Genomic DNA, 26,269 nt, shown 5'->3' on the forward strand with positions numbered 1-26,269 from the left:
TTTGCTCCTTTTTTGCCTTCCTTGAAATGGTGTGGCCTTAAAATCAAATAACTTTTAAAAAATAGTGATTTTGTTTTAAAATCCTTTTAAACAGAGGAATTTAAGGGTGCTTCACTCTTGGTCTTTCACTGGTTTCAGTCCTCCCCAGTAAATAATTGAATCTTTATACATATGGGCAGATATTGCCAACACTGAAATATATGTACGAGCTTTCAGATGTACATTTCTGTAGCCCACAGCTGGATGGTGCTGAGTTGCACACATCTGATTCTGTTTGGCTGAGTTACCAAACTTAATGGCATACTTTAAGAACTTGTCCTATCTATGAATGCATACCCAGGAACAGGGGAAACTCAGTTTCCTGGGATAATACACAAAGGCAATTGATTGCCTCTCGCTGACCCTCTGAATGTGACCTTGTTCTCAATTGGCAACACAAATTGAGCATGAGGTGTAATTGAAAATGTATTAGCTGCCTTTGCCAAGGGATCAAAACATTTGATGGATTAAGTATTAAGACTGGGAGTGAAGCAAACTACAGTGGATAATATCTTGTGTACGTATTTATTTTGCATATGACTGGAAAGAAATTTATCTAATATATTAATAAGCATCAAGTCTTCAGGACATATAATATTTTCTATACAATAAATAGAATTTACATTTCAATGGAAGAAGAAAAGTAGGGGAGGTTTGGCATATTTCAGCTGTAGAAATAAAATTATCTACAATTCTACCTTTGATTACTACATCAGAAAGCCCATTTTCATGGTGCTTTGCCCAAAAGAGGCTGCATTGTCAACTAACTCAATATATAATGGTTTGGGCTGAAAGGGACTTTGAAGATCATCTATTTCCAATCCCCCTGCTATGGCTAGGGTGCCATTCACTAAACCAGGTTTCTCAGAGCCCCATCCAACCTGGCCTTGAAAACTTACAGGGATGAGGCATCCACAACCTCTCTGGCCAACCCGTGCTAGTACCTCACCACCCACTGGCAGTAAGTAAAGAATTTCTTCCTAACATCTAATCTAAACCTGCACTCTTTCATTTTAAATACATTGCCCCTTGTCCTGTCACTATCTGCCCATAAAAAAGTCCCTCTCCCTCCTTTTTATAAGCTCCCTTAAGGCCACAGTGAGGTCTTTCCAAAGTCATCTTTTCTCCAGAGTGAAAAACCCCGCTATTAATAATTTGATATGATGAGGAATTATTTCCTTTCACTCATTTTTTAATAGTTTTCAAATGGTGAGGTGAAAACAAAAATCTTTTTTTGGTAGTGTCAATACAGCCTTGGGCGGATCTTAGTGATAAAATGGCATTCATTACTAAGGTGGTTATATATTGGAAAAAGGCCTGAATTTTCAAAGCTGTAAACAGGGACTAGAGTTTCTAAAGGAAGTTTCAAAAGGCTGCTATAGAGAGACCAGACTATTTATGGGCAAACTAGATAGATTTCCTTGGAATAAATGGTGTGTCCTGTTGTAGTTTGGCTGACCAAAGATAAGTTTTGGTTTTATTACTTCTGTCCTAAACCAGTTCTGGTTTAATGCTTTAAATGCCTTTTTTCTTGTTTGTTTGTTTTTTGTGTTGTTTGTTTGTTTTGGGTGGTATGTTTTTGTTTGTTTGTTTGTTTGGCTGTAATGTAACTTTCTGTGTTGCAGATGTGATAGTGCGGTTTGTAGCCTCCATGCTCAACTAGATTTCAGGATTTTGGATGATGGCTGTCACCTGAAAGTACTATTCAGACAATGAATTAGCATAACCCATAGAGAGCTGACTTTACTGGTACTTCTGAAACCTTGTGCTTATCAGGGTTTTTCTAATGGTAATTCTGACTGGATAAGAGTGAAGAGCAGGAGCCTTCCTTTCTATTAAATTCTGCTTTATCTACATATATTTTTGGAGAATCTCGAGGATTTTATTTCATGAGACACCCATATGCCCTCTCATTTTGTCTTTGCATTGCGTTTTGAGGGGGCAACAGATTTTAATAGTGATACATTTATGTAGTTCTCTCTTTTTTCCTTGATTCCTACTCTCTTTGTAATCTAGTATTGCATTAAGTCAAAAGCCCTTTCAGAGGTCAGATGTATCACGACAAATTTGGCATCACTGTAGCTTAAAATAAGATGCCTCATGGGTGTGCAGATGCAGCTCCTGTTGGCTGTGGTGGAAGTTTACTCTGTGCTGGAATCAGCCTTGCAGAATCCTGGTTTTGTGAGGAATGGAGGAGGCCAGGGTAACAATAGGGATTTTCTTCAGCCATTGCCAGGGTGAAGAGCAAACTGTGTAGATAATAGGAAACAATTTCATGGGAACATAAGTCCTCTCATACTCAGTTTATGTAGAACAGAAAATATTTAAAGGTGTAATATTTTAATTTTCTCTAATGCTTAAATGACTGATGTAGAAAAAAATAGAAGTCGGTTCTGTCTGCAGCTCTAACTTGAATTCATCCTTTAATTACTGAAGTCCAGACTGAAGCCGGATTATCTCACAATTATTATTATTCTTTTAATCTTTCACATTGGTATTTTTAGTGTTATTTCCACCAGTTAAACCCAAGTTTTGTAGGCCAAACATTCTGGATATTTTTCTTTTGAATGGTGTTGATTGAAGAAGTATTTGTAATATAATTGCCTTTTGTCCCTACTCTGTATTTTGATAATTGTCACAGAGAAGGTTTGCTAAATGTGATCTTTTTAAGTAAAAGAAAGGAATTGCTATGGCTAGCCTGGTTTCTGGCAACACTGTGCACCCTCCTAAACTGAAGAGGCAACGTGTGCCAGTGTTCCCAATTCTAAGGAATGCCTTACAGTTTTTGAACATAAATACACTGTTGTGTAACTGCAGCATCAGCAGAGCCAAAGATTCTCAGTCATATGCTGTTGCTGTATTTTTTTTCTCAACTGCATAACCTTTTTTTTTTTTCAGTTTTTGATTAAAATGTAGCATAGAACACTGAAAACTGTATTTTCTGTATTATATATCTAATTTATTTTAAAATCACATCCAAGGCTTTTAATATTTTATGTGTGAAGTAAGAATAGTATGTAATCTGGTTTGTGGGGTATCTGAGCTAAGCCATATTAAGGAAAGGCACTTGAAGGGGTGAGCCTTGTGAACAGTGCCTAATTAAAAAAAGAATTCAGAACCCTTCTGTACCTTTCCCCTTGCTCCTGAATCATTTGCAGACGCTTCCAGCTCTCTGCCAAATAAACACATGCTGTAGCTGCGTGTCATCAGATTATATCCCGCTGGGAAGATTTCAGTCTCCACAGCACCCCTTGGTTCAGCAGCGTGTGGTATCTTCCCAAATACATGCCTGCGTTTCTGGTGGAGCCCAGCTGCTGGGAGCTTGTGCTCAGGTTCTGGGGAGGCGCTGAGTTGAAGTATCCATGTGTGTGCAGCTGCATCTGCGTGCGAGTGGCCCATCGGAAACTGCCCGCCGCGGTACCACTGCTTTGAAAAAGCAGCCTTCGGCAAAGGTCTTTGTTCTGCATCAGTGAAGATGCACATCACTGGGGCTGCTTGGTAACTGGAGCTTTCACTTGACCAGTGCTGGGTTTCTTTTTACTTATTTCTTACTGCCATGTCATCTCCGGGAGGCACTGAGAATACTCAGAAGAATTCACGTAGGTGGAACTTTATTATCATCTTTGTTATTTGTCACCTTAACTTGCCAAGCTAATGTAAAATGCAAAATGAAATTAAAGTTAGCTTTATTAATTTCCTCAGCTACCACCATTGCCTGATTTGCAAAGGGTGTGCTGTAAATGACAGGTTAATTATCAACTTGATTTAGCAAATTGGAAAGAAATGGTGACTTAATGTCTGTTTTTTCAGGGCTTTTGTTTATTGCTTTGCTTTTGTCTGTCGCTTGGCATTATTGTCAAGGTAATATTAATCAGAATTAGTAAAAGAATACAAATACGCAGATATCTTGTTAGCTAAAATTCAAGCAGGCGTGTCTAAGGGTGGGGTGGCACCAGATGATGAGAGGAGACAGAGAATTAACTGAAGATAAAACCAAGAATAAAAAAATAAAGCAGTGAATGTTAGCATAGATAGTCATGCTAATTTCCTTTAGGTAAATAAAACAATAAGTACATTTTAAAGGTATATTTTTAATGAAGCAGCTAATGCTATTTACATCCATATAAGCCCCCTTTATCATATAAAACCATGTTCTTAATCATGCAACCAATAACATTTTTATGCTGGTAATTTGTAAGTAATGGTGTTTTGAACTGTGCACTAATTGAAGTAGAAATAAAATGTAGATTTCTACTCTGATTCTTTTTATATTCTTTTACATAACCACTGGAAGAGTTTTTTTCTGTTACCATTCACGTGGATTTTTTTTTCAGTGGATGTCCAGGACTAAAAGATAAGAGTAAAGGGAGCTATTTGCTATTTTAATAACCTGTTGGAGCATGCCTTTATCAAGGCTCTACCTACAAGTTGTAATTTTGACCACTGAAGTTGATATTTGCATTGAATAATTATTTAAAGTTGAATATTTTGTTTTAAGCAATTAATCTGATGTGGGAGAACTCTTTACATTTCTGTTGACTAGAAATACTTAACTTGTAAAAATACTTGTTTTCCATAAGTCTAGTCAGATCAATTGATTGCTTACTTAAAGATGGGAAAATTTACCCTCTGTTTTGCTAAATGCGGTGTGACCACTGTGCACTCAAAATTGTGCAGTATTGCAAGCTATATATATATATATATATATATATACACACACTGCTGGTAATCCATTTTGTATTCTTAACTATTTGGTGTATATTGGCAAAAGTTATCCCTCTTTACTTGTTCTTGTTTACTTGTTCTTTGTTTGTGCTTGCAGTGGAAGTAAGGGCAAAGAGGGGCACAGCTGCAAGTATTTATTTTTTTCCCTATTTACCATCATATCTTGGACAGTAGAACAGCTTTTTTGTGTGGGGGGTGGGGGCCAACCTTGAAATTATATAAGGACTAGAATATGAGATTGGAGAATAGTTTGAAATGTAAGCCTTAGCAATATTACTCCAAGTACTTCTGGGAAGAGGTAGCAGAAAGTAGAAGCCTTAGTATGAACATTAATATTGGAAAGGTTAACACCTCTATGGTAACCAGGATTATTCTAATTTTTTTAATCACATTTTCATCTCTTGCTTTGTGACAGAAAAAAAGTAATGGAAGACATATTTATTGATAATCTCTTTGCTTACCACCTATGTAGGCTATGGTTAATGACAGGTTAAAAAATACTCATATACCTACTTTTAAACTCTCTAACAAGACCAGCTGTAGTGTTTTTGGGGATGCTGAAAGACCAAATGCTGTAGGCTCTTGCTGCCTGTTACTTTATCATGGTGAAAATGAATTTTTGGACAGTTTTATAATGAGAGTATTCTTTCTTTTCTTACAGTGTTCAAAAATAGTAGAATTGTTTTAAAAGCTGCAGTAGAAATAATTTATTCCTTCCATATAGCATGTTCTTACATAAATCTGAGCCCCGCCTTTCCCAGCAGTGTGCCATTAAACTACTTGTTCTGCTCAGGTTCTAATGATGTGTGTGGATGGCTGTGTGCATGTGAGCATGTAGGAATTCTGAATGCTTCTCTTCTCTTTTCAGTAAATGGAACAAAAATGTGGATATTTTGGTAAACTATTCTGTCCATTTTATTTGAGTGTTAGGTATGTCATGTGAAATTGTATCAAGGCAGTGGAGCTGAAACTGTACAAACATAAGTCTTGGGTATTATAGCTTGTGTGGTGTCTTTTTTCGGGATGTATCTGCTTTCACGGGTGAAATATTGTGCAATAAAAATAGATATTTAAAATGTGAGCCAGTTTTAAAAATCAGCAACACATTTTTTTATGTATATAATATTTCTAGATTGCATATTTCTAATAGAGTGTGTGAGTTAACACCAAAAGAGGTTAAGAGGCAGTTTTGACTTACACATTGTTTCATTTTTAATCACTTGGGTTACTCTGTGAATTAGGGTGAAATAAGAATCTTGTGGAGATGTCACTCAGCCCTTTTTTTCCTTTTACGTAGAAGACAGCTAGTGCTATTTTGATGTTGCATAAGTGAGACTTGATCAAAATGTAGTTGGCTGTGTCTCATTTTAAATCAAACGGGAATGGTGCCATTTATAGGAATAAATTTCTGTCTTAATTAGATGATTATGTAATCACTCCAGACCTTGCACACCAGCATTTCCATTGGCTCAGGAGGGTTTTCCCTTGATCATAATCTTAAATCCTCATAGGTTTATTCTCTCTGGTTATTGAACATTAAACTGGAAGCCCGTGCCTCGTGGAGAAGACAACACTGAACACCACACAATTTATTTTCAGTTACCTTGTATGTTTACAAGGGTAGGAAGTGAAACTAGTGGTACTTGATAGGTTCAGGGTTTGCAGGTCACCAGTGATGTGGGAATTGCCATTTTGCTGATACAATGTCCTAAGCCTTTATTTTAAAGAGCACCATTGTCCATGTGGTTACTCTTAGGTGCAGGGTAGTTTCTGTCTCTTGATGGAGAGCAAGGGTCGCCAAGCAGGGCCTGCGGCTTCAGCTTCTGTCTCCACAAAACTGTGTGACTGGAAGCAATCTATCCACATTATGGGTTTTGGTGACATATGTATTTTTCTCCTTTTTGCTTGTTGGCACATATTTAGAGGGTTGTGCTGCCAGTCATTAAGTGTCTGGTTCTTATTACAATTGAGTGTGTTTCCGATGCAAACCTGTAGGAAAGCTGACAGAATAGAAAGCCAAGTCCTTGATTTTCAGCACATTTGGGAAGCCATAATGGGTGTGAATATGTCCACTAGTTGCAGGGTGGAAGTCTGGCAGAGATACATCTGTCTCTCTTTCTCATGCATGCTCTGTTCCTGTGTAGAGTTCAGGGTGCTTTTGTACCAATGAAGTTTTATCCTGCATACTAGTGATTATTCAGTCTAATAAAATCCATGGAGTGAAAACTAATTTGGTATGTGAAGGAGTTGTGGACTAACTCTAGAACAGAAGAGAAAATAGAAAAGATTTTATCTAGCACAGACAAATAAATAGCAAACCAAAAAGTTCGGCAAGTGACGGGTTATTGAGTGAGAATGATTTAGGAGGAAAACAATCTCAGTTACGAAGTCTCTTTTGAGAAATGAACTATTAGGATTTATTCAACTGTGAACAGGGTAAATAACATTCAGGGATGGATCAATCATGAGATTTCCAGTGGACAGCTGCAAATGGGGTGTTAGAGAAACAATTGAGTTATAAGAAGAGAGCTTATTTCACAGAATGCTAGGAGACTTGGCTTGCTTGACAGAACAGGGTACATGGAGACTTCTACATGTAAACATATTGAAGGAGTTAATATCAGGAAAAAGAAAAATTTCTGAAAGGCCAGGGTGAGATGGACTGGGGAGAGCTGGGGAGGTTGTTTCATAGTAACTAGTATGCCACCAGCTACTTGTTAATTGTATAAATTGTTCCAGTATTAATTTAGCAAAGAGGCTTTCTTAAATCCAATAGGCATGAAAGTACTGTCTGCCTATATTGTGATACTGCTCAATTTTTTATTATGTCTGGCATCAGTTGCTTTCTGCCCTACCATAGTTGCCAAGTTACTAGGAAAGAGGAATACAGGAGTTTCAAACAATACATCTGGAGTTCTGTGTCCAGTCTGGGCTCCTCAGAAGAAGAAAGACAGTCAGCTCCTGGAGAGGATCCAATGGATGATCACAAAGATAGAGGTCTGGAGCATCTCTCTTATGAGGAAAGACTGAGGGAGCTGGGCCTGTTTAGTCTGGAGAAAAGACTGAGAGAAGACCTCTTTAATGCATACAAATATCTTGAAGACAGGTGCCCAGAGGATGGTGCCGGACTCTTTTCAGTGGTGCCCAGTGACAGGATGAGGAGCAATGGCCATGAACTGAAACACAGGCAGTTCCACCTCAAAATGAGGAAGAACTTCTTTACACTGAAGGTGGCAGAGCATTGGAATATGCTGCCCAGGGAGGTTGTGGAGTCTCCCTCTCTGAAGATACTCAAAACTACCTGGATATGTTACTAAGTCATCTGTTCTAGGTGACCCCGCCTTGGCAAGGGGTTGGCCCGGATGATCTCCAGAGGTCCCTTCCAACCCCAGTCATTCTGTGATTCTACTGAAGTCTGTTGGTTTTCTGATTCTTGTAATCTGCTGTTCTTCTGTCTACAGAGAGTGAGAATTAATAGCTCTGTGGTATAAATTTAGTCATCGATGACTAACCTGTGAAACTTTGTTATATAAATGACAATTTTGCCATATTCTGCTAATTGGATCCATGTTCCAGTGATGTCCTCACTTATCATTCTTAGTTGCTATTTTGATATAGAAGGCAGTGTGGCATCTGTCTTGCTGGCAAAGGCTCCTGTAAAGAGTTCTGTATAAAGCCAAAGAATTGTATGGAACCATTAACTTCACTTAAAAGGACAAGACTGAGAAAAGAGTGGGGAAGGTTTTTGTTTTTATCATTGCTTGAAGTCTTAACCACATTTTGAGCACCAGTACAACTGGGATTTCTTCATAGAAGATAGAAGCTCTAAATACCACTAACTAACATCAAAAGTGAGCTGATCTCAAATTTAGTCTGATCATTTCAGTGATGAACATGCATACCTTTTCATGTTCTAAGCATAGGGGACAGGATAAAATTTTATTAAAATGTTTGGGTTTTTCTTCATTTTTTTAAAAACTTCAGTTTAAAAACATCACTGTTTCTTAGGATTGCCTATTTGCTGTGGACAAAAATGCTCTGGTTCACCCTTGATTTTCAATTCCATGTAGTATGTGATATTTTCTGGTTTATGTTTTACTGAACTCTGGGGAAAGTATTAGATAATTTGTGTAAGTATGAAGTTGCTGTACAATGTAGCATTTTTTTTTAGAAGTGCCTTCCTTTTTTCTTTAAGTACAAGTTGCTGACTTCCCTCTGCATTTGTAAATGGAGCATTAGTGGCCATTAGTGTGATCTCTTATGTCATGACCTAAAAAGAAAATTTGAAAGGCTGCTTTCCCTCCCTTCTCGAGTTCTGGATGATTGCCAGAACTTTGCATTAAAGCCCACAAGCAGTGGTACTAAGACAGTTTTTGCCTTGGAAGATAGGTGGAGTTACATGCGGATCACCGCGCCAGCATCTTTGGCGGGATGGAGACAGATTTGCTCTGACAATATAATGTACTTTGCAAGCTTCTATTTTAAGAATTCTTTGTGCTATGACTTTTTTAAGGCTATTTTGAACAAGTATTTTGTTTCTTTTAAGAGTCTTATGCTTCTGGAGGCTCCAAGTTCATACAGACACTGTTAAATTCTGAGATTCAAAAAGTGTGTGTACCTACAGAAGTATTTTTCAGAGTACTTCTGATAATAGCTCTTCCATATTTTATAGTTGAGCTACTTCATAGTGTTCTTTTGCCCTGTTACCTCTTGGGTAGGTGCAATCCAGTCTGTGAAACACCTGAGAACTGATTTCCTACAGGACTTTCATCACTCCACATATATCTGGGAATGATATGCGAAGTCTTGGCTTCCTCGTTCATCCTCAGATGGGTGAAGTGGGGGCAGTGCAGGTGCCAATGGCACGTCCTTGTGCTTAACACACCTTGGATATGACCCCCAGATCTCTTCTTGAACGAGCAGGTAGCTCAGTTTCTGGGCTCTGACAGTTGCTCTCTTAGCACTGAATCACATATATCATTTGTAATGGCTGAATAGCTGAGTGGTTTGTATTTTGGGAGGCAGGGAAGCAGTGGTATTAATTTGCTGTGTCAGTTTATATAACCTTGGTGACTCAGTGGGTGCACATTATACTTCCAGTACTGCTGATTTAACTAGTTGGCTGCCTTGCTCTCAAACCCATAGGTTAATGAAAGTGAAGAGTGAAGTATGGTTGACTGTTTAGCACTTTTAAAGAATATTTAAAAAAGAAGTTAACGTGTTCCGTAAATGAGACTTTGAAATGGGATCTTTCCAAATAGAAAATCATCAGATGTGATCTATATTATTATAGGCTGCCTTACTGTAAATTTATGTTCTTCATTTTAACTTGCAGGTTTAAGAATAACATTTTTTGGTTTATTTTCTATATGCATAGTATACATGCTTATAAAATGAAATCTCTTCCAGTCTTTTTTATTACTGTTTTTTCCCTAGGCTGAGTATCCTCATTCAGTTTGCTATTTAGAAAGCATTAGACAGGTATTAGAAAAAGCAGGCCATCAGACTTTAATAGCTACTGATGTGATTACTGTTTTCACTTTTAAAAATGGATTATAATAGCAGTATGCAAGTATATAATGTCTGACCTATTTTGAATAGTAAATGGAAGCTTCTACCTTGCAGACTTCTTCATCAAAATGCAATTTATTCTAGCCCTTTAATACTTCATATGTTCATATATGAAATTATTTGTACTATATTGGGTACAATGCACTTGTATTTAGCCTGGAGAAAAAGAGGCTTGGGGGACCTTATTGCTCCCCACAACTGCCTGAAAGGAGGTTGTGGTGAGGTGGGAGTCAGTTTCTACTGCCAGGTAACAACTGACAAGAGAAAAGGAAATGGCCTCAAGTTGTAGCAGCGGAGAGGTTTAAATTAGATGTTGGGAAAGTTTATTTGTGGAAAGTGTTGTCAAGCATTGGAACAGACTGCCCAGGGAAGAGGTTCAGTCATCTTCCACATGTTTGTGAATGCATTCCTGGAAGCACTCAAAAACGTGGATATGGCACTTGAGAACTTGGTTTAGTGGCGAACACGGTGGTGGTGCTGGGTTGATGGTTAGACTTGAAGATCTTAGAGGCCTTTTCCAACCTTAACAATTCTATGATTCTGTATTTACCAGTCTTATTTCAAAAATACAGCATTGATGTATTATCAAGTGCCAGGGCTTTATTTTCTTCCTTCTTTACCAAGATTTTAGTCTTGTTATGATTAGATCTGTCTCTGATGCAGGCACTGTTTGATGTATATAGAAATACACATATTGTCAAGGGAACTTGTTTAATAGATAAGGCTCAGATGAAAAATAGTTTAGAATTAATAATACCAGCAAGGATGTTTCAAAAGAGAAGGCTTTTTAACCAAATATCTACAGTTTTATAGAGCATGAAATTATAATAATGATGTTACTTTGATTCCTTATGCATGCTTCAGTTCTCATTAGCCTTGGATAGTCACTGTTGGAAACAGATTTAATAGTTTATAAGAGAACATCTGTAGGTTGAAGTTCAGTGCTTGCTGGACACCTTGGTATAGTATTCATTCCATCCTAGAGAGAAAATGTGTTCCAACGGAACAGGAATGTTCTTGGTTCATTCCCATTCCCATCTCAAGCTTTGTTTATAATTTCAGGTATGTTTAGAAACTGATACTGAGGTGATTTGCCAGATGCTGTTCCTGGTGTATTTGTCCTTGTCTTGAAAGACCTCACAGTCTTTGTTTGTCATATTCTGCTGGTTTTGTTGTCACCCAAGCCCCAGGACAGATTACATGGTTTCAGTGTTAGTCTTGTGAGGAGTTTTTTCTTTAAATTCTCTTCACTTAACCCACTTTGCCCGTCTCTTTTGTGTTTTAAAAGGCATTCCAAAGTCTCTGGGCATCAAATGTTCAGACCCTCTGATGTTGTTTGTAACCCACTTCCATTAAGCTTTATCTTTTACTTAAAAAATAAATTTTGGTCTTAATGAGTGTGGATGAAATTTTCCCTGCATGAAGCCAGTGAAATCAAATGTTGTGTCATCTGTTGTAATCTACAGCAGCAGTGAAGAGATGAGAAATATTCTGCCTAAAGCGCTTGAAAGCCTAGGTCTTAAAATTTGTAATTTTATTTCTGTGTTAGTAACGAATAAAAATACTTCTGGTTACTTTAAAAGGAGGCAGCAAATATCTTTTGCCATGGAAGTTGGACACTGTTGGGGCTGACAAAGCAGATGTAGGATGACAGGAAGAAAGAGAAGGAAACAGGGCAGATATAATGCTGGCCTGAAGGCAATGCTTTTTTCTCACTGTCATGCCAAATGTGTTGTGAACTAATAATTCATATTTAATAAAGGTCATACTGTGTTCTAATGATACCCTCCTCTAAAATTAGTTGATATTCAGATTTCAAGCAGCACATTATTCCAGCTTAGATGTGAAAGAGGAAAAATTGGTCACTGAGTAGGATCAGTACACTTCTGCTTATAGTTTATTCTAATGCTTCACAAATTAGCATTTCCACTTCCTATTTTGGAATCAGTATGCAGTAGGGGCTCTTTGAATTGGTCCAGGTATGGTGGCTGTATCTGTTGGAGAGATTTAATGTGTGATTTTTGTGCTGTGGATAATGATACCTAGTAGAGAGCTGCTGTTTAGAGAAAGAGAGTGAGAGTTAGGAAATTTAACTTTTTCAGAGATCAGCTGCATGTTTGCCCTGTGGAGAAAATGTGCAGGCATTTTGTGAGGTTTAAGGTACTTGTGACTAATTAGTGCTAAATTACTCTGAAGAACAAAATCAAAAATTAGGTTAGCAAGGCCTTATACATATTCAGGAGTTAAGGAAAATATTATAAATTATGTGTTCTGTATTTTTAGCTGGCCTGAAGGTGAATGTTCTTAAAGTGCTTACAAATGGCAGAAGTTGATTGACACAGATGTCGGGGAAATGAATGCCTCATTTTATACTGTATTGCAGCACAGGCACAAGTCAGTGCTTGCTGTCCCAAGGTGTGGCAGGAGATGTTGAAGACTTGTGTGGCATCCCTGTGCTGGAAGAAAAGAAGGTGAGGGGAGGAAAAGCTGAGAGAGAGATTTCATACAGCTGTGTATATTGAAAAGAATAATCTCACAGGAAGTGTATTTTACAGGTTTCACAGTCCTAATTACACTGACTTCCCTCTTCAGTCAGCTCCCTTCTTTTTTCCCTTCCCCCTTGTAAGTGCTTTTATCAGCTTCCTGAATTTCTGCTTTTTATTCACTCCTCACTGTCACTTTGTCTGCATCCTTTAGGTGGATTTTCCTTGTTTGCTCAAATAAGATACTGTGTCCTAGGTGTCGTCTGTCAGGTCGTTTTCACTGTAGGCATAGGGTTTAGTCACTGATGGTCACAAAGCAGGATGTGCTTCCTCACTCAAACCCAATTGTTCCTGCTGCCTCTTGGGATTTTGTCTGTCAGAGAAGCTTCAGTAGGGTCAGTTTTATTGTACTGGCTTTTTGTTTGTGGTGTTTGGTTTCGATAAGGCAAAGCCTTCTCTGCCTCTTTTAAATTTCTTCCTCCCAGTTAGTATTGTTTTTTCTCCCCACAACCTGTTTAATCTCTACCAGCCTGGAGAAATTCAGGATGAAGGATCATATCTCATTTATTATCTCTTTTGAACAATTTGTCAGTTGCCCTATTCCTCTCCCTCTGCCCCATCATAATTTCTCTTCCTTTGTATCTCCTTCCCTTTCATATTTCTTGTGTTTAATGCTCCACTGAAGCATCAGTAACATCACCCACCTGCTCCGCCCTTTCCCTTGCTTCATGGATGTCTCTCTTTTTGTTGCATATATTCATTGAGATGTCAGGTCAAGCAACTGAGAGACCTAGGAATTTTTGTCCTGCTTTAGTGGTAACAATTCCTCCCAATGAAAAGTAGGTGTAAATCTGAACATCAAATAAGACAAAAGTCTTAGCTATTAAGTGTGCTCTTCCTTGGAGGGTACAGGTGACCTGGTTAGTTATGTTAACCAGTGGAACTTGTCTAGATGTATTTAATCCTAATAAATTACTCTGATTATTTCCAGTAGTCTGTTTATTTCGATGTATTAAATTATTTATTCAAAATAATCTATTAACCTAATGATGTTACGATCTTAGATAAGGCACACGTGAGAAAAGACCTGCTAGTTTTTGTACTACCTTTAAACCAGCCTACTCCAGTCCTTGAAATATTAATAACGTGCTTCTTTAAATCAGTTTGATTTGATTAGCAAATTTTATAATCAATTTATGTTACTGCAAGCTAAACCAGAATAAGCACAAGTTTAAAGTTACATTGTTGAGTAGTGCCTAGTGCTGCCATTGATGAATTAATGACTAAACAGCAAAAATAGTTTTGAGTGAACACGGTTGCAGTTGTGGCTTTAGCTGGACCTGACAATGGGGTGGCTGTTGGTTTTACACCTGATGTCACTTCTGTGCCAGCTTCGGGAGGACACATGATAGCTGATACTCCATAAAAACAGTCAAACACACACCTCTGGAAGAGTTTTTTTTTCATAACTGTTGGATCTAGAAGAATTGTTTTTGTTCCCAGACACCAGTGCTTCCTAAGTGTGGCAGTGCCAGTTTGATCTAGTACAAAAAAATCAGGTTTATTGTTTGGTTGAATAGTAGTCTGCCTTCACTTTGCCAACATTGATGCACTAGTTTTGACTGGTTGTCTTTAAAGACAAATCATGGTAAAACTCGCGTGTCAGAGGAAAAATCTGAAAACTACTCGTATGTTGAGACCTGGTAGCTTCCCTTCTTATTAGTAGCAAACGTTGGCTACCACATGAAATCCTGGGAGATTTAGATCATTCTTCAGGATTGAACAAAAGAAGAAAGTGAACGCAGCCATGCACTTTCCTGTCGTAATTTACAAACTGTGAAGAAGGAAGGGTTTTGATTTTCTTCCTGTGTGCCCATGTTGTATGGTTTGCTCCTCAAGGTTTGCCCTTAAATCCTTTAGAAAGCAAACAGATGTCAAAGTTGCAGAAACTGTTCTGGATTGGCAGTAAAAATATGGAAGGGCTTTGGCGCTGGAGATAAAGATGACCTTTAGTGTTGCAAGTTTGAACGCTTTGGAAGATGGCACAGAAATAAGTCAGCAAGCCAGTGGGAGCAGATCATCTTTCAAGACTTTTTTTTTTCTCCTTCAAAAGATTTATCTCAAATATTTTTTCAAGTTTATCAAAAGAAATTTTTTCTTTTAATTGATCTATTTAATGACGGCTAATATTTTGCAAGTCGGAAGTTCTGTCAGGGCTGCTTTTTTTGTTATGGTCTGTTATTTCTCAGCTATAGACCATTTAATAGTCTGTAAAAAATGAAGAAGAAAGTGAAATTGGCTGTGAGTATATGAAAACTAGATGCATAGGAGAAAGCTTAAAAGGATTCATTAAAAATTTAAAACTCAATGTCCTTTCCTTAGAACTGACACACTGAATATTGCCTTACCTCTGAATCACACCCCATGTGCTAACTAAACTGTTTTTCACATTTTAATTTTAAAGATAAAAATGTTCAGTGAAAAAAACACACTGTGTATGTTTCTGCACTTAATGTCAGATGCCCTGTTTTTTGCTATATAATGCCTTTCCATAACAGAAAATGAGGAATTTTAACTGTGAAAATATAGTATATTCTGAAAGTATCGCTTTATGCATAGCCAGATTGTTCTGTTTGAAATGTAGTACAATTTTTGTTTTGGTTGTCTTCCTTTTATTGTGCCTATATAATTGTTTCTGTCCAATTGGCTGAATTTAAAAGCAACCCATTGGTTGAAAAACACTTTTATAAGAGACTATTATAACGTAGCTTGAAGAGATCTGTCTTACGGTGTTACAAAAAGTATGGAAAAGACATGCCATTTCTAATATTGCAAATTTGCTTTACTAGCAAATAACACTGGTACGTGTTCCTTTTTTAAAAAGAATGATAGCATCTTTTCTTTGCATTGGAGAATAAATACAGATTTTTAAAATAATCTGGTCTGTCATAACTCATTCTGCATGTGTAATGAATGTGGAAGACTGCATGTAATTTAAAATTCCTCAGCTAATAACACATCTCTAATAGCTGTCTGTGAGCAAATAAGTCCCCTTGTGTTTGGATGCTCCTGGGTGCGGATTTGTTAGAGGGAATTTCAGATATTGTTTCACTAATGATATCAAACAAAAGTGTTTGCTCATCACTAGGATTTCTAAAGAAAATCTGTAGTGTGATTCATTTGGGATGTTAATCAAACAGTGTTGAACTGGACTAGATTTGTAATCTAATGGTTCTATTTCTAAGAAATAAGCTCAGCATTAATTGCATGAATGAATAGCAGATTTTTTGCTTGCATTGGAGAAAATGTTTTGACAGAAATTTAATGAGAAATACACTGAATTGTCAAGAAAAAATAAATATTTCAAGCATGTTGTGTGCACTGCTGATAAAATGATTGGCTTACGGTATTTTTAAAATATTACTATGAAAATATTACTATGAAATTTTGGCATAAACAAATAAGGATTCTTCTACCTGTGGGAGTGTTACTTCACTGGTGATCCTGCAGTTTTGACTATGTGAATATTTAGTTTAATTTGTACAGTTTCTCACCTGTGAATTAGCTTAAAATAGAAAGGAAGAAAGGAAAGAAAGAAAGAAATTAATTGCAAGTCCAGATGTGGCCACCAAGAGTAGAGAGATGGAGCACCTCCTCTAATAGAAAAGACAGAATTGGGATTGTGCAGCTGGGAAAAGAGAGAGCTTTTGGGGTGACCTAATTGTGGCCTTCCAGAACCTGGAGGGAGCCTGCAGGAAAGACAAGTCAAGAAAGATGAGGATTGACTTTTTACAAGAGCATGTAGTGACAGGACAAGGAGCAATGGATCCAAACTGAAAGAGAGTAGGTTTAGATTTTTTTTTAGGAAAAATTCTTTACTGCAATGGTGGTGAGATACTGGAACAGGTTGCCCAGGAAAGTTGCAAATGCCTATTCTGTGGAAGTGTTCAAGGCCAGGTTGGATGGAGCTCTGAGTAACCTGGTCTAGTGGAAGGTCATGGCAGAGCATTGGAACTACATGGTGTCTGAGGTCCCTTCCAGCTCAATCATTTTATGTAGAATTCATTCTATGATTCTGTGATATGTTTCTATGATCTGTTACCAAATATAGTCTACATAATAAATATAGAATGCTTTACCAAGCATGTGAAAAAATCAAATTCTCTTTCAAATAGTTATGTGATTGTTTTGTATAAGGTAGTATACATTCTTTTTTTTTTTTTTTTTTTTTTCTCCTGTTCTGATTAAGCAGTTATTGGTCATGTTAACCTAAGACTTGTATTGAAATCTATCTTCCAAAACAAAACAAAATCCCTCCTCAGGTCTAAAATATTTCACTGCCAATGTAAAGTGAGGTTAGGCTGAACTGTATTGAGACTATAAATCTGCAGCTCATTCCTTTTGGCTCTGAAGACCTCTAGGATGGTTCGACAGGCTCTACCCCTCCCTCCAAAGAGAGAGGTAGAGATTGCATGTTCAGTCAGAAAGCTGGTTGTTCTGAAAGCAGTTTTAGGAGTAAAACCCTTATTTTGTTTCAGTTATTGGGAAAGAAGGCAAACATTGTTTTGCCTTCACTTTCTGGGGCAAGATTTAGTTCAGCATGCAGTGGTGTTATTCTGGATGTCTGAAATGGGTTGAGTTTAGGTGAAAAGTAGTTCCACTGCAGCAGGACTTAAGGACAAGTAAAAGCTGATACCTGCCAGCTGATTTGCCATGTCGTGGAACCCGTGTTTTCAACCTGTGCACAATGTGTTGTGACAGCAGAACAGTATCTCATCATTAATTTACGTGTCTGCACATGCACATAATTTGATCTAGAAGGCAAATAGCTCACAGCTGTGCAAAGGTTAAGACTAGCACTATTCTTGTAGCAGCAGAAGCTACTTGCCTGTCTTTGAAAGCCTCCTAATTCCAAAGCAAGACTGGTTATCTTTTTGGAATGGAAAATAGTCATTAAATTGTTCGATAGATCAATTTGTACTCGGACAATGGGATGTTATTAATCTTATTTGGGACAGTTTCATGGACCTTTGGAAACATGAATAAAATGCTGCAGTGCTGTGGTTTGTATTTTAAGTACTTTGAGTTTAGATTTGCTGTCGATTAATTTTTCCATTTGAAAATTAGTATTTTTGAGGTAAGGCTGAAAAAGCAGTAACTGGAGAACATATGCATTAAATACTGCATTTATTTATTTATTTACAGTAGAATTGTGCTGAATCATTTGAGCTGTTTTCAGGTACAGTTTCTGTAATTTCTGTAATCTATGGGATTTTTCAACAGTGTGTGGCTAAATTTTAAAGCCAGATCATCTTCACAAATAAACTTAAATGTACTGAAGGTACATATGACACTGTCAGGTTTATTTATAGTGGAAACACATACTTTGCAGCTCACTAACTGAATTATTGTTCTTACATACTTTAGATGGTGGGTTTATAGGGAGGCAGGAAACAAGGGTCATAATGCTACGTTCCCTCCTTCCCTTGCAAGTCACTTTTTATTCTCTTTCACTTGGGTAGGAATCTGACTAAAGGATAAATCAGGGAGGTAGAAGACCCTCTTGCTGACAGAGCCTGTCCTGGTGTAAGCTGAGGAAGCCTTGTGGTACTCACATCCCACTGAAGTCACGTTGCTAAATTCCGTCTTCTAGAAAGACACATGTGGTCAATGAACACCAATGACCATAAAGGACGTTGTACCAGAAAAGTTGGGAGATGGTGGATTGCAGATTTGTTAACCCAGGAGGAGTCAGGCATGTGCCTGAAGGAGAGAATCCCTTTCCAAAGCTTTTGCTGTAACATTTCCATGTTTTGCAAGACGTGAAGCAAGTGTGGAAAAACCCCACCCTTAATCTGCCATAGAACAGTATATCCGTGGTGATTTTGACTATAGTTAAAACTATTCTAAATTTGTTCCTGCTTACCACATTTGCAGGCATAAAATTTTGTCTGCTCCTAAATTTTTTTAAAAATTGAGAAATAGGCAAATGCACTCAAGTTTTGGGATGTTTTTAGTGACAAATGAACTGGGCAAAAATTTCTGAACTGCAGCAAATATAGTTCTAAAATGAGACTCCATTATGATGCTGTGAGCCACCTTGCAGAGCAGTCCCCTCAGCCTGGTGTATTTTTAATCACAAATGTGAGAATTTTTTTTTTTTTTAAATCCTAGATGTATTTACATTTTTAGGACTGAATTTGTGCATTTGCTATTTGGAGGAGCATATTTTTAGTGTCTCTTAACTATGATGATTTCCTGGTAGCCAGATAAAGTTTGGAGTTCTGTGGAAACCTTTTCCCAAGCTGTTTCCTGTCACATTGGTTGGAAGCTGCCTCTTCCTCCAGGTGCTGCATTAGTAACTGGAATCCTGCTGCACACAGGCACCTATTTTCTGTTGTTTGTTCTGATATTTATTTAAGCTTATCCTTTGTATTCCAAGGATTTCAAGTAAGCTTTTTTTTTTGTTTAAAGAGAATTTTTAAGGTAAGCCAACTTGTTGAAACTGCTTGCTGGGAAATGTTAAAAATTATCTTTCTGCACTGGTAAAACCTCTGCTTTTCTTCTCGACTAGATTGTGGGCTACTTGGAGTTTTCGTATTCTGATACAATCTATAAAAACCCTAGTTAGGTATTATCAAGAAGTACGTACAGTCATTTTTAATGACTGATTTTTTTGATAATCTTACTTTTAGTAAAACATTTCTTCATGCAAGTGCAGGCTTTTGAGAGTTGGCAGACAGTAAATCTCATTTGGAACAGTGGGCTTTTTTTCAAACACAGATGATCTTTCTGTCATTGAGTGAAATACTGACTTCACATTCTAGTGAATCAGAACTTAATTTTTTATTGTAATTATTTTAATATATCTTTAGTAAAACCAAATTATTTTGTAAAGAGAATGTTAAATAAGAGTTTAAAAACACCTAGGACTTGTTTTCAGTTGTTTCCCTTTCACACTTCTGTGGAAGAAGGACTGTGTGCTCCTAGATCACTTATTCTACTTTTTTCCCCAAGTTTTGCCGACACACTCTCCCCACCTGTCAGCAAACTATAGTGCCAGAGTGCTCTGCACCTCCTCCCTTATAGCATCAACATATATTCTAAACTCTGTCAAGAATAATTTAAACATTTTTGAGGGAAACTGCATCCTTTGAAGCACTCCCTGGTGTCTTGTCTTCCTTTGATATTTTTAGTTGAAGAGGTCTGTAACGAGGCAGTTTGCAGTATAAGTTGCTAAGTCATAATGCACTCAGAAAGCTGCTTGGCTGTCTGCCTTCCATTGTCTGCTTGTATGATTTTACTGTTCTGATTTTTGAAGAATTTTGGTCGTTCAGTGAGTAGCCAGCCCACTGATAGGTTTTGACAATCTCACACAGTGCTCCCGCAGCCGAGTGATGATGTTACACTCTGGATGGATGCACAGCAGGGTGGACAAATGACCGGCTGGGTGGGAGAGTGGTGCTTTGTGGGTCATTCCCTACCTGCGGGATGGGACCAGAAGCCAGAGCTCTATCCCAGGGGAGGAGAGATGGAGGGCTCTGGTACCAAGCTTGGAGATGACCCTGGCTCTGTGGAAAAGCCCTGGGGGTCCCATGGGCAGCGAGCTGGGTGCCAGCCTGCAGCACATCTGGCAGCAGGGAAGGCCACAGCACCCTGGGCCGTGTGAACGGGAACGTGGCCAAGAGTTCAAGGGAAGGGATTATCCTCTACCCAGTGTGTCTTCGTGCCGTGTCCAGTTTCAAGCTCTCCCAGTGCAGGAGGAACATCAAAAACCAGCAGTGAGTTCAGTGAAGGACTGCTTGAATGTTTGATATCTGTAGAAAAAGCAAAAAAAACCCACAAAGAATATGTGTATGCATTTTATGGTCTGGTTGGACGAGTCTACAAAAAGCAAATGAACTGTCGAGGGAGGAAAAAGGGGCATTTTTTTGTGTTTCTCTCTATAGACCAGATGCATTTATGGGTTCTATGTCACATGAAATTTAAAGTAGTTACATAATAAATTAATTGAAGGGAAGTAAATTGGTTGTGTATAAAAGCACCAAAAAGCCATCCATTTGGACAACTTGACATCTTTCATGTTGGGACTAAGGGATGTGCTAGTCATGTAAACAGACAGTGTTTTCTGTTGCTGATTTTTTTTTGTTTTTTGTTTTTTTTTTAGTCAGTCTTCCAACTTACTTGGGAAATCTGTTGTGCATAGCTGGAAAATGTTTTAGTTTAAAGCATTAAATGGTCACTTTGTTGGTTGCATGGAAACTTCAGGTACTGCGGCAGAAGAATTTTTATTTGTAAGAAGTATCAGCCAGGTCTAGGAGTGATACCAGGAAATGGTGTCCTCTACACTTGAGGTATATGGTTACAAGCTATTGTCATTTGTTCGTTTGGAGTTTGGATTCTCCTGGTGTCTGGTTAAAACACTGAAGATACCGGGCAGGGGTGTCAGGCTGTGGGTTCTACTCTGAGGCGAGCAAGATGAGCTGTGGGGCTGTTCCTGGGCATGGTGCAGAAGGCTGTGCCTCAGCACTCAAGTGTTCACTTTTTTAGAAAAAAAAATTGCCTAGTTTTAGTGTCTGCTCTCTTAAAAGTCATAGCTGGTGGGGAATTAGTCATCTTTTATTTGGGTTATATTGTGGCAACTCATGTATGTCTGCGTCTAATTTTGCATTAACATTTTCTGTGTAGTCTTTTTTTCTTTTCTGTGCACAGTGTGATAGAGAAATTTTCATTGCTAATTGAAAAGTACAATTTTAGGGTGAAAGGAAAAATGCAATAGTATTTTAAGTGTGCCAGGTCTCAGTTTGCATCCTGGGAGTAATTTGTATGAGCAGTATATGATGGCATATGGATGATACTCTTGTCTTTCTTGGAACTCCTTTGCTTCTGTGTCTATTCAGTGTTTTATAAACTACACTTGGCTTAGGGAAAATGTAATTCTGAGTAGCTCTGTGAAAGAAACAATGCACCTGTTTTCTTTGGTTTCATATTTGATGGTTGGCTTCACCTCCCATCCTTAGCATTTCTGACAACAAACAGAAAACCCAAATGCAGCAGTTTGGTTTTGCTTAGCCAAGCACCTCTTACTACACCTGGCAGGGCGTGAAATCGTGCAGCAAGGTTCTAGATGTTAACTCTCTATCTGACTTTGGAGAACAAGTCTGTGACAGCTCTTCAGCTCATGTAGTTTACAGTTTGCTGTGGAACATGCCAGCACAGCAGGCAGCTGTTGGCATTCAGCTCTGGCCAGTGACAATTTCAACAGTTTACAGGACATTTTAGGCAAAAGTTAAAAACAAAGAGCTCAATGTCAAGAAAGAGATTGTATCAGTCTTATGTCACTTGGATGCCATGTCTGTTTTGAGGTTAAAAATAACCCAAATTACCAATCTAGAGTGCAAAACTGTCAGAACGTATTATAAGAGAGACAGAAAATTCTTATTGTCAGTGAGAGCCATTGGCTTTTATTATTATAATTGAATAGCATTTCTGCATCATAGATAATGTTATTAATAATTGCTCATCATTGAGGACTGCAGTAAAGGAGTTGCTCCAAGGCACATGGAGTCATCGTACACCACAATGTAATTGATAATAAAGACATGTTGTCTTCAGGAAAGATGCATTCCTTTTATACACTGATGTTTTTACTTCTGAAATCTCCTTTAAGAAAGAGATTTCTGCTTATTCACTGATATTTTAATGAATATCTGGTGTGTCAGTCCAGTTTGCTGGCTTCTTTTGGCATCAGCCACAATTCAGTTGCTTCTGTGTATGATCTGTGACCTTGATGCAGGCAACAGAGTGAATTAACTGCTCTCTGATGTTTTGCCTAGTTTAATAAAACATGTTCTGCATTTGGGCAACAATCTCCATAATAGTAAATGCTTTTAATGAATGTCCGTGTCATAGAATATCATTAACGTAACATTTTTCCTGGAAGACTGACACAATGCTTGTCCTAGAAAGCCTTACACTCCCTCAGCATTTATCCATATGGATGCCATATTCCCGCTGTGTCTGTCTGGCATGTGAAAGCTTGGGCATTTTTCACCCAGTGGTATTTGCTGGAGCTTTCCCTAATGGGCAGGACAGAACAGACCAGCAGCTCTTCTCGCAACCCCTGTCCCTTCCATCAGTAGCTCAGCTGGAAAATTCCTTTTTTTTTGTAAGCAGAGCACTCATGACACCAGAAAAGTGAACAGAGAACTCTGGGAAAAGGGTTCCAGGTTATATATTCCTACTAAAAGCAATTGTTCTGAAGCATGTTCTAACAGTCTGGCTGCAGTCAGTGCTTCAATAGCAACTACATATTTTTACTGTAGAAGATGTTATTCTGCAATAAACAGCACAATTCTTTTCCCCTCTGTCCAGTGTAGAGCAAAACAGAGGGGAAGGAGTTCCTCTAATGATATTCTGTCTAGCATTTCTTAATTCTGTCTAATATTCCCTTTGCTGCATGTATATGTAGGATTCTTCAAGGAGTTTTTCCATTCTGTCTGGCGACTGGCAAAGCCAGAATCTCAGGCACACATGCACACACACACGTTATCTATGTGTATTTATATGTATGTACACATAAGTACATATATGTATCTCACCACCTGCATTGTGGTGGAAATGTGCAGCAGTATTCAAACGAAAAGTGTTGCTTTTGTGTGCATTAGGTGCGTATGACTGCAGAAGCATCATTACCTCAGGTGTTTTTGGCAGAATTCTAAAATCCCAGTTGCTGATGGACAGTGCTCTCAGGTGTTTCTGTTTATACAGCTCAGGAAATTTGCATCTTGCCTCAAGATAAATGGTTCTGACATCACTTTAATGTGAAGGTTATGCTGCCTAATATGGTATTCCCATCCTGGTTTAAAATACAGTTGCAAAGCACAGAGAGCTCCTTTTATTGCAGTAACAGTCTGTCAGAATTTATTGAACTGGTTCTGTAGGTTTTAAATTCTGAGAGGGGGGGATACACTTGCAATATGTGATTTGTCTATTTGTTTTATGCTCAGCTGAACTCGATGCTGAACATGCACAGAAGGTTTTGGACATGGAGCACACCCAGCAGATGAAGCTAAAGGAGCGCCAGAAGTTCTTTGAAGAAGCCTTCCAGCAGGACATGGAGCAATACCTTTCCACAGGCTACTTGCAGATAGCAGAGAGGAGAGGCAAGTTGTAAAATCGCTTTTGCACAAACTTCCAGCTTGGAGAGCATTGTTGAGTGGGCAGAGCCAGAAGTTCTTATAGAGGAAGCACAGCAAAAATGTCCAAATTCTTCCCCAGTAGAACTGGAACTTCAGATAAGCCTTTCAAACAAACTTTGCATCCCAGGGGTACTGGATACCTTAGAAGACTAGTCAGGCTCTGCTCCTTGTCTGAGGAAATGCAGAGCACTGAACTACATATGGAACAGCATTTTTCTCTGCAGCTGAAGAGTGCATCTATGTAAAAATATGGATGGAGGCAGCTGCTTTGTCCACTGGAGTTCCAAAGCCTGGGAATGTCATTTGCCAGGGAGATGCCTCAGAAAATTTTATGAAGTGCAGAGAAAATGCAGCATTTCTGAGCAGTTCCCGGGTGGCAGCTATTCCCACTGGGTGTGATTAGGACACAGGAAGTCACATTAAGTGCTCTCCTTATTATGAAATGGCATAGTCTGGCATCTTTGGACTGGTTAAAGCAAAAGAATGCCAGAGATTACAGGGAATTCTGTGTGGGAGGTTTCCATCTGTTAGGCCAAAATGTAGGGATTGTTGGACTGGTAAGGAAGTCAGTGGGAAATTAAGCATTCATGTGGCAGGAAAAAATGTAGATATTCTGTCCTTGCTCCAAGTGCAGTTCTGCTATAATTTGTAATGTCAGAGTGGGGAATACAATCCAAGGTTTCCATTTCTCTGCAGTAGAACTATAAATACTCATCCGCAAGATGCTCTGTATGGGTGGCTAAGGAGAGGTGGGATATGTAAATCTAAATTCATGGTCAGGGGAGGAACTGCGTTTGAGTCCCCTGCTTTCTGTAATATGTTGTCTTTTAGACTAAAAGTGGACATTGTCATGGGCTGGTACTGGACACACAGCTCTGTTAGAGTGTTAAGCTGCCTAACATTTGGAACTTCAGCTTTTTAGGATAATGTGGAGCCCAAGCGTATCAAAGAAACTGTTTTAATGAAAGATTTGGATCTGTAGCATATTTGAAAAAAATTCCCCCAATCAAATTACAGAATTTCATCTCAGTTCACCTATGAAGGCTTTCAATAATTTAATTGTTACATTTAGATAAACAAGTAAACTGTTTGTTGTAATAATTTGATATTATGCAGCAGCTGGACTTAAATCTGAGTGGCCCTGAACTTACTTGTTTCCTGTTTGCATGTTTTGCAGTTCAAGGAAGAAGATGCTCATCCAAGTAATTACTTCCCTTGCAAATTGTCAGTACTGTATTGACAGTAATAAGTAATATGCTCGAGTAATTAGTAATGTGAAAATACCCATGCTGAGAGAAGATACTGGGCATGAGCCTGGGTTTTAGAGACTGCTGTAATTTTAGATTAACTGAGAGAAGAACAGCTGCTTTCTTTTAACATTAATCCTGGTTTATGAATTTCTGTGTCTCTTGTATATTGACATTTAGTGACTGTGTGCTTAAATGTGTTTGTTTTTCTCTAAAAAGACTTCTGGTTGAGAAAATTGAAAAGGAGTGTTCCAAAATGGAAAGTTTCAATCCTTGCGCCTGAGTCCCATCTCAGCTTATTTCTGAGAAGGTTATTGCTATAAATACTGCTGCTAAAAATGTTTTGGTTTACAAAAGCAGTAATGGATGTTACTTTCACAACAAAGATTGCACAGAGTGCTCTTGGATTTGGGCTGAGGTTGCTGCTGAGCAGCTCCTGTGGGTGGGCTCCTTCCATTCCTAAGTTTAATTATTGCTGCTGCAGATGATTAGAGCAGCCTCTGGAGCCTTGGTAGGCAAAAACCTCATGTAGCTGATTGTCAGTTTGCTCATTGTGCTGTTTCTCCTGCAGAACCGATTGGAAGTATGTCTTCCATGGAGGTGAACGTGGACATGCTGGAGCAGATGGACCTAATGGACATGTCTGACCAGGAAGCACTCGATGTCTTTTTAAACTCAGGAAGCGAAGACAATAATGTGCTCTCTCCCATGCTGGGTATGGTACTTGTAGTGACAGTGATAAACCACCAGAACTGCTCTCATTTGTAATGGGCGATGTTATCATAAAACATCACACTTGATGCAGATTGACTGTTCTTCATTAGTGCTTCTCAAAACTTTAACATTTAGTTGCTGTACAAGGGAGTTGCTGCAAAACTATGTGATATTTCCAGACAATTTCATTTGTCTTACTGCAGCTCCCTGTTGTATTCATCACAGTCTGGGTAGGCGGTGTGTTGCATACTGGTTTGAGGGGCATTTTTCCCTATATAGAGTTAATAGA

At 38.3% G+C, this 26,269-nt stretch overlaps 1 protein-coding gene across 4 annotated transcripts in view; it reads left to right on the forward strand.

Moving 5' to 3' along the window:
* DTNBP1 (dystrobrevin binding protein 1) overlaps positions 1-26,269 on the forward strand; it is a 65,055-nt gene that overhangs the window by 33,486 nt on the left and 5,300 nt on the right. For all 4 annotated transcript variants that reach the window (XM_068179714.1, XM_068179800.1, XM_068179957.1 and 1 more), the window contains 2 exons: positions 23,828-23,983; positions 25,838-25,981. In XM_068179714.1, coding sequence (XP_068035815.1) covers positions 23,828-23,983; positions 25,838-25,981 — 300 coding nt within the window. The remainder of the gene's footprint in view (positions 1-23,827; positions 23,984-25,837; positions 25,982-26,269) is intronic.

The sequence above is a fragment of the Anomalospiza imberbis genome, chromosome 1 (assembly GCF_031753505.1).
Source record: "Anomalospiza imberbis isolate Cuckoo-Finch-1a 21T00152 chromosome 1, ASM3175350v1, whole genome shotgun sequence".
Classification (NCBI taxonomy): Eukaryota; Metazoa; Chordata; class Aves; order Passeriformes; family Viduidae; genus Anomalospiza; species Anomalospiza imberbis.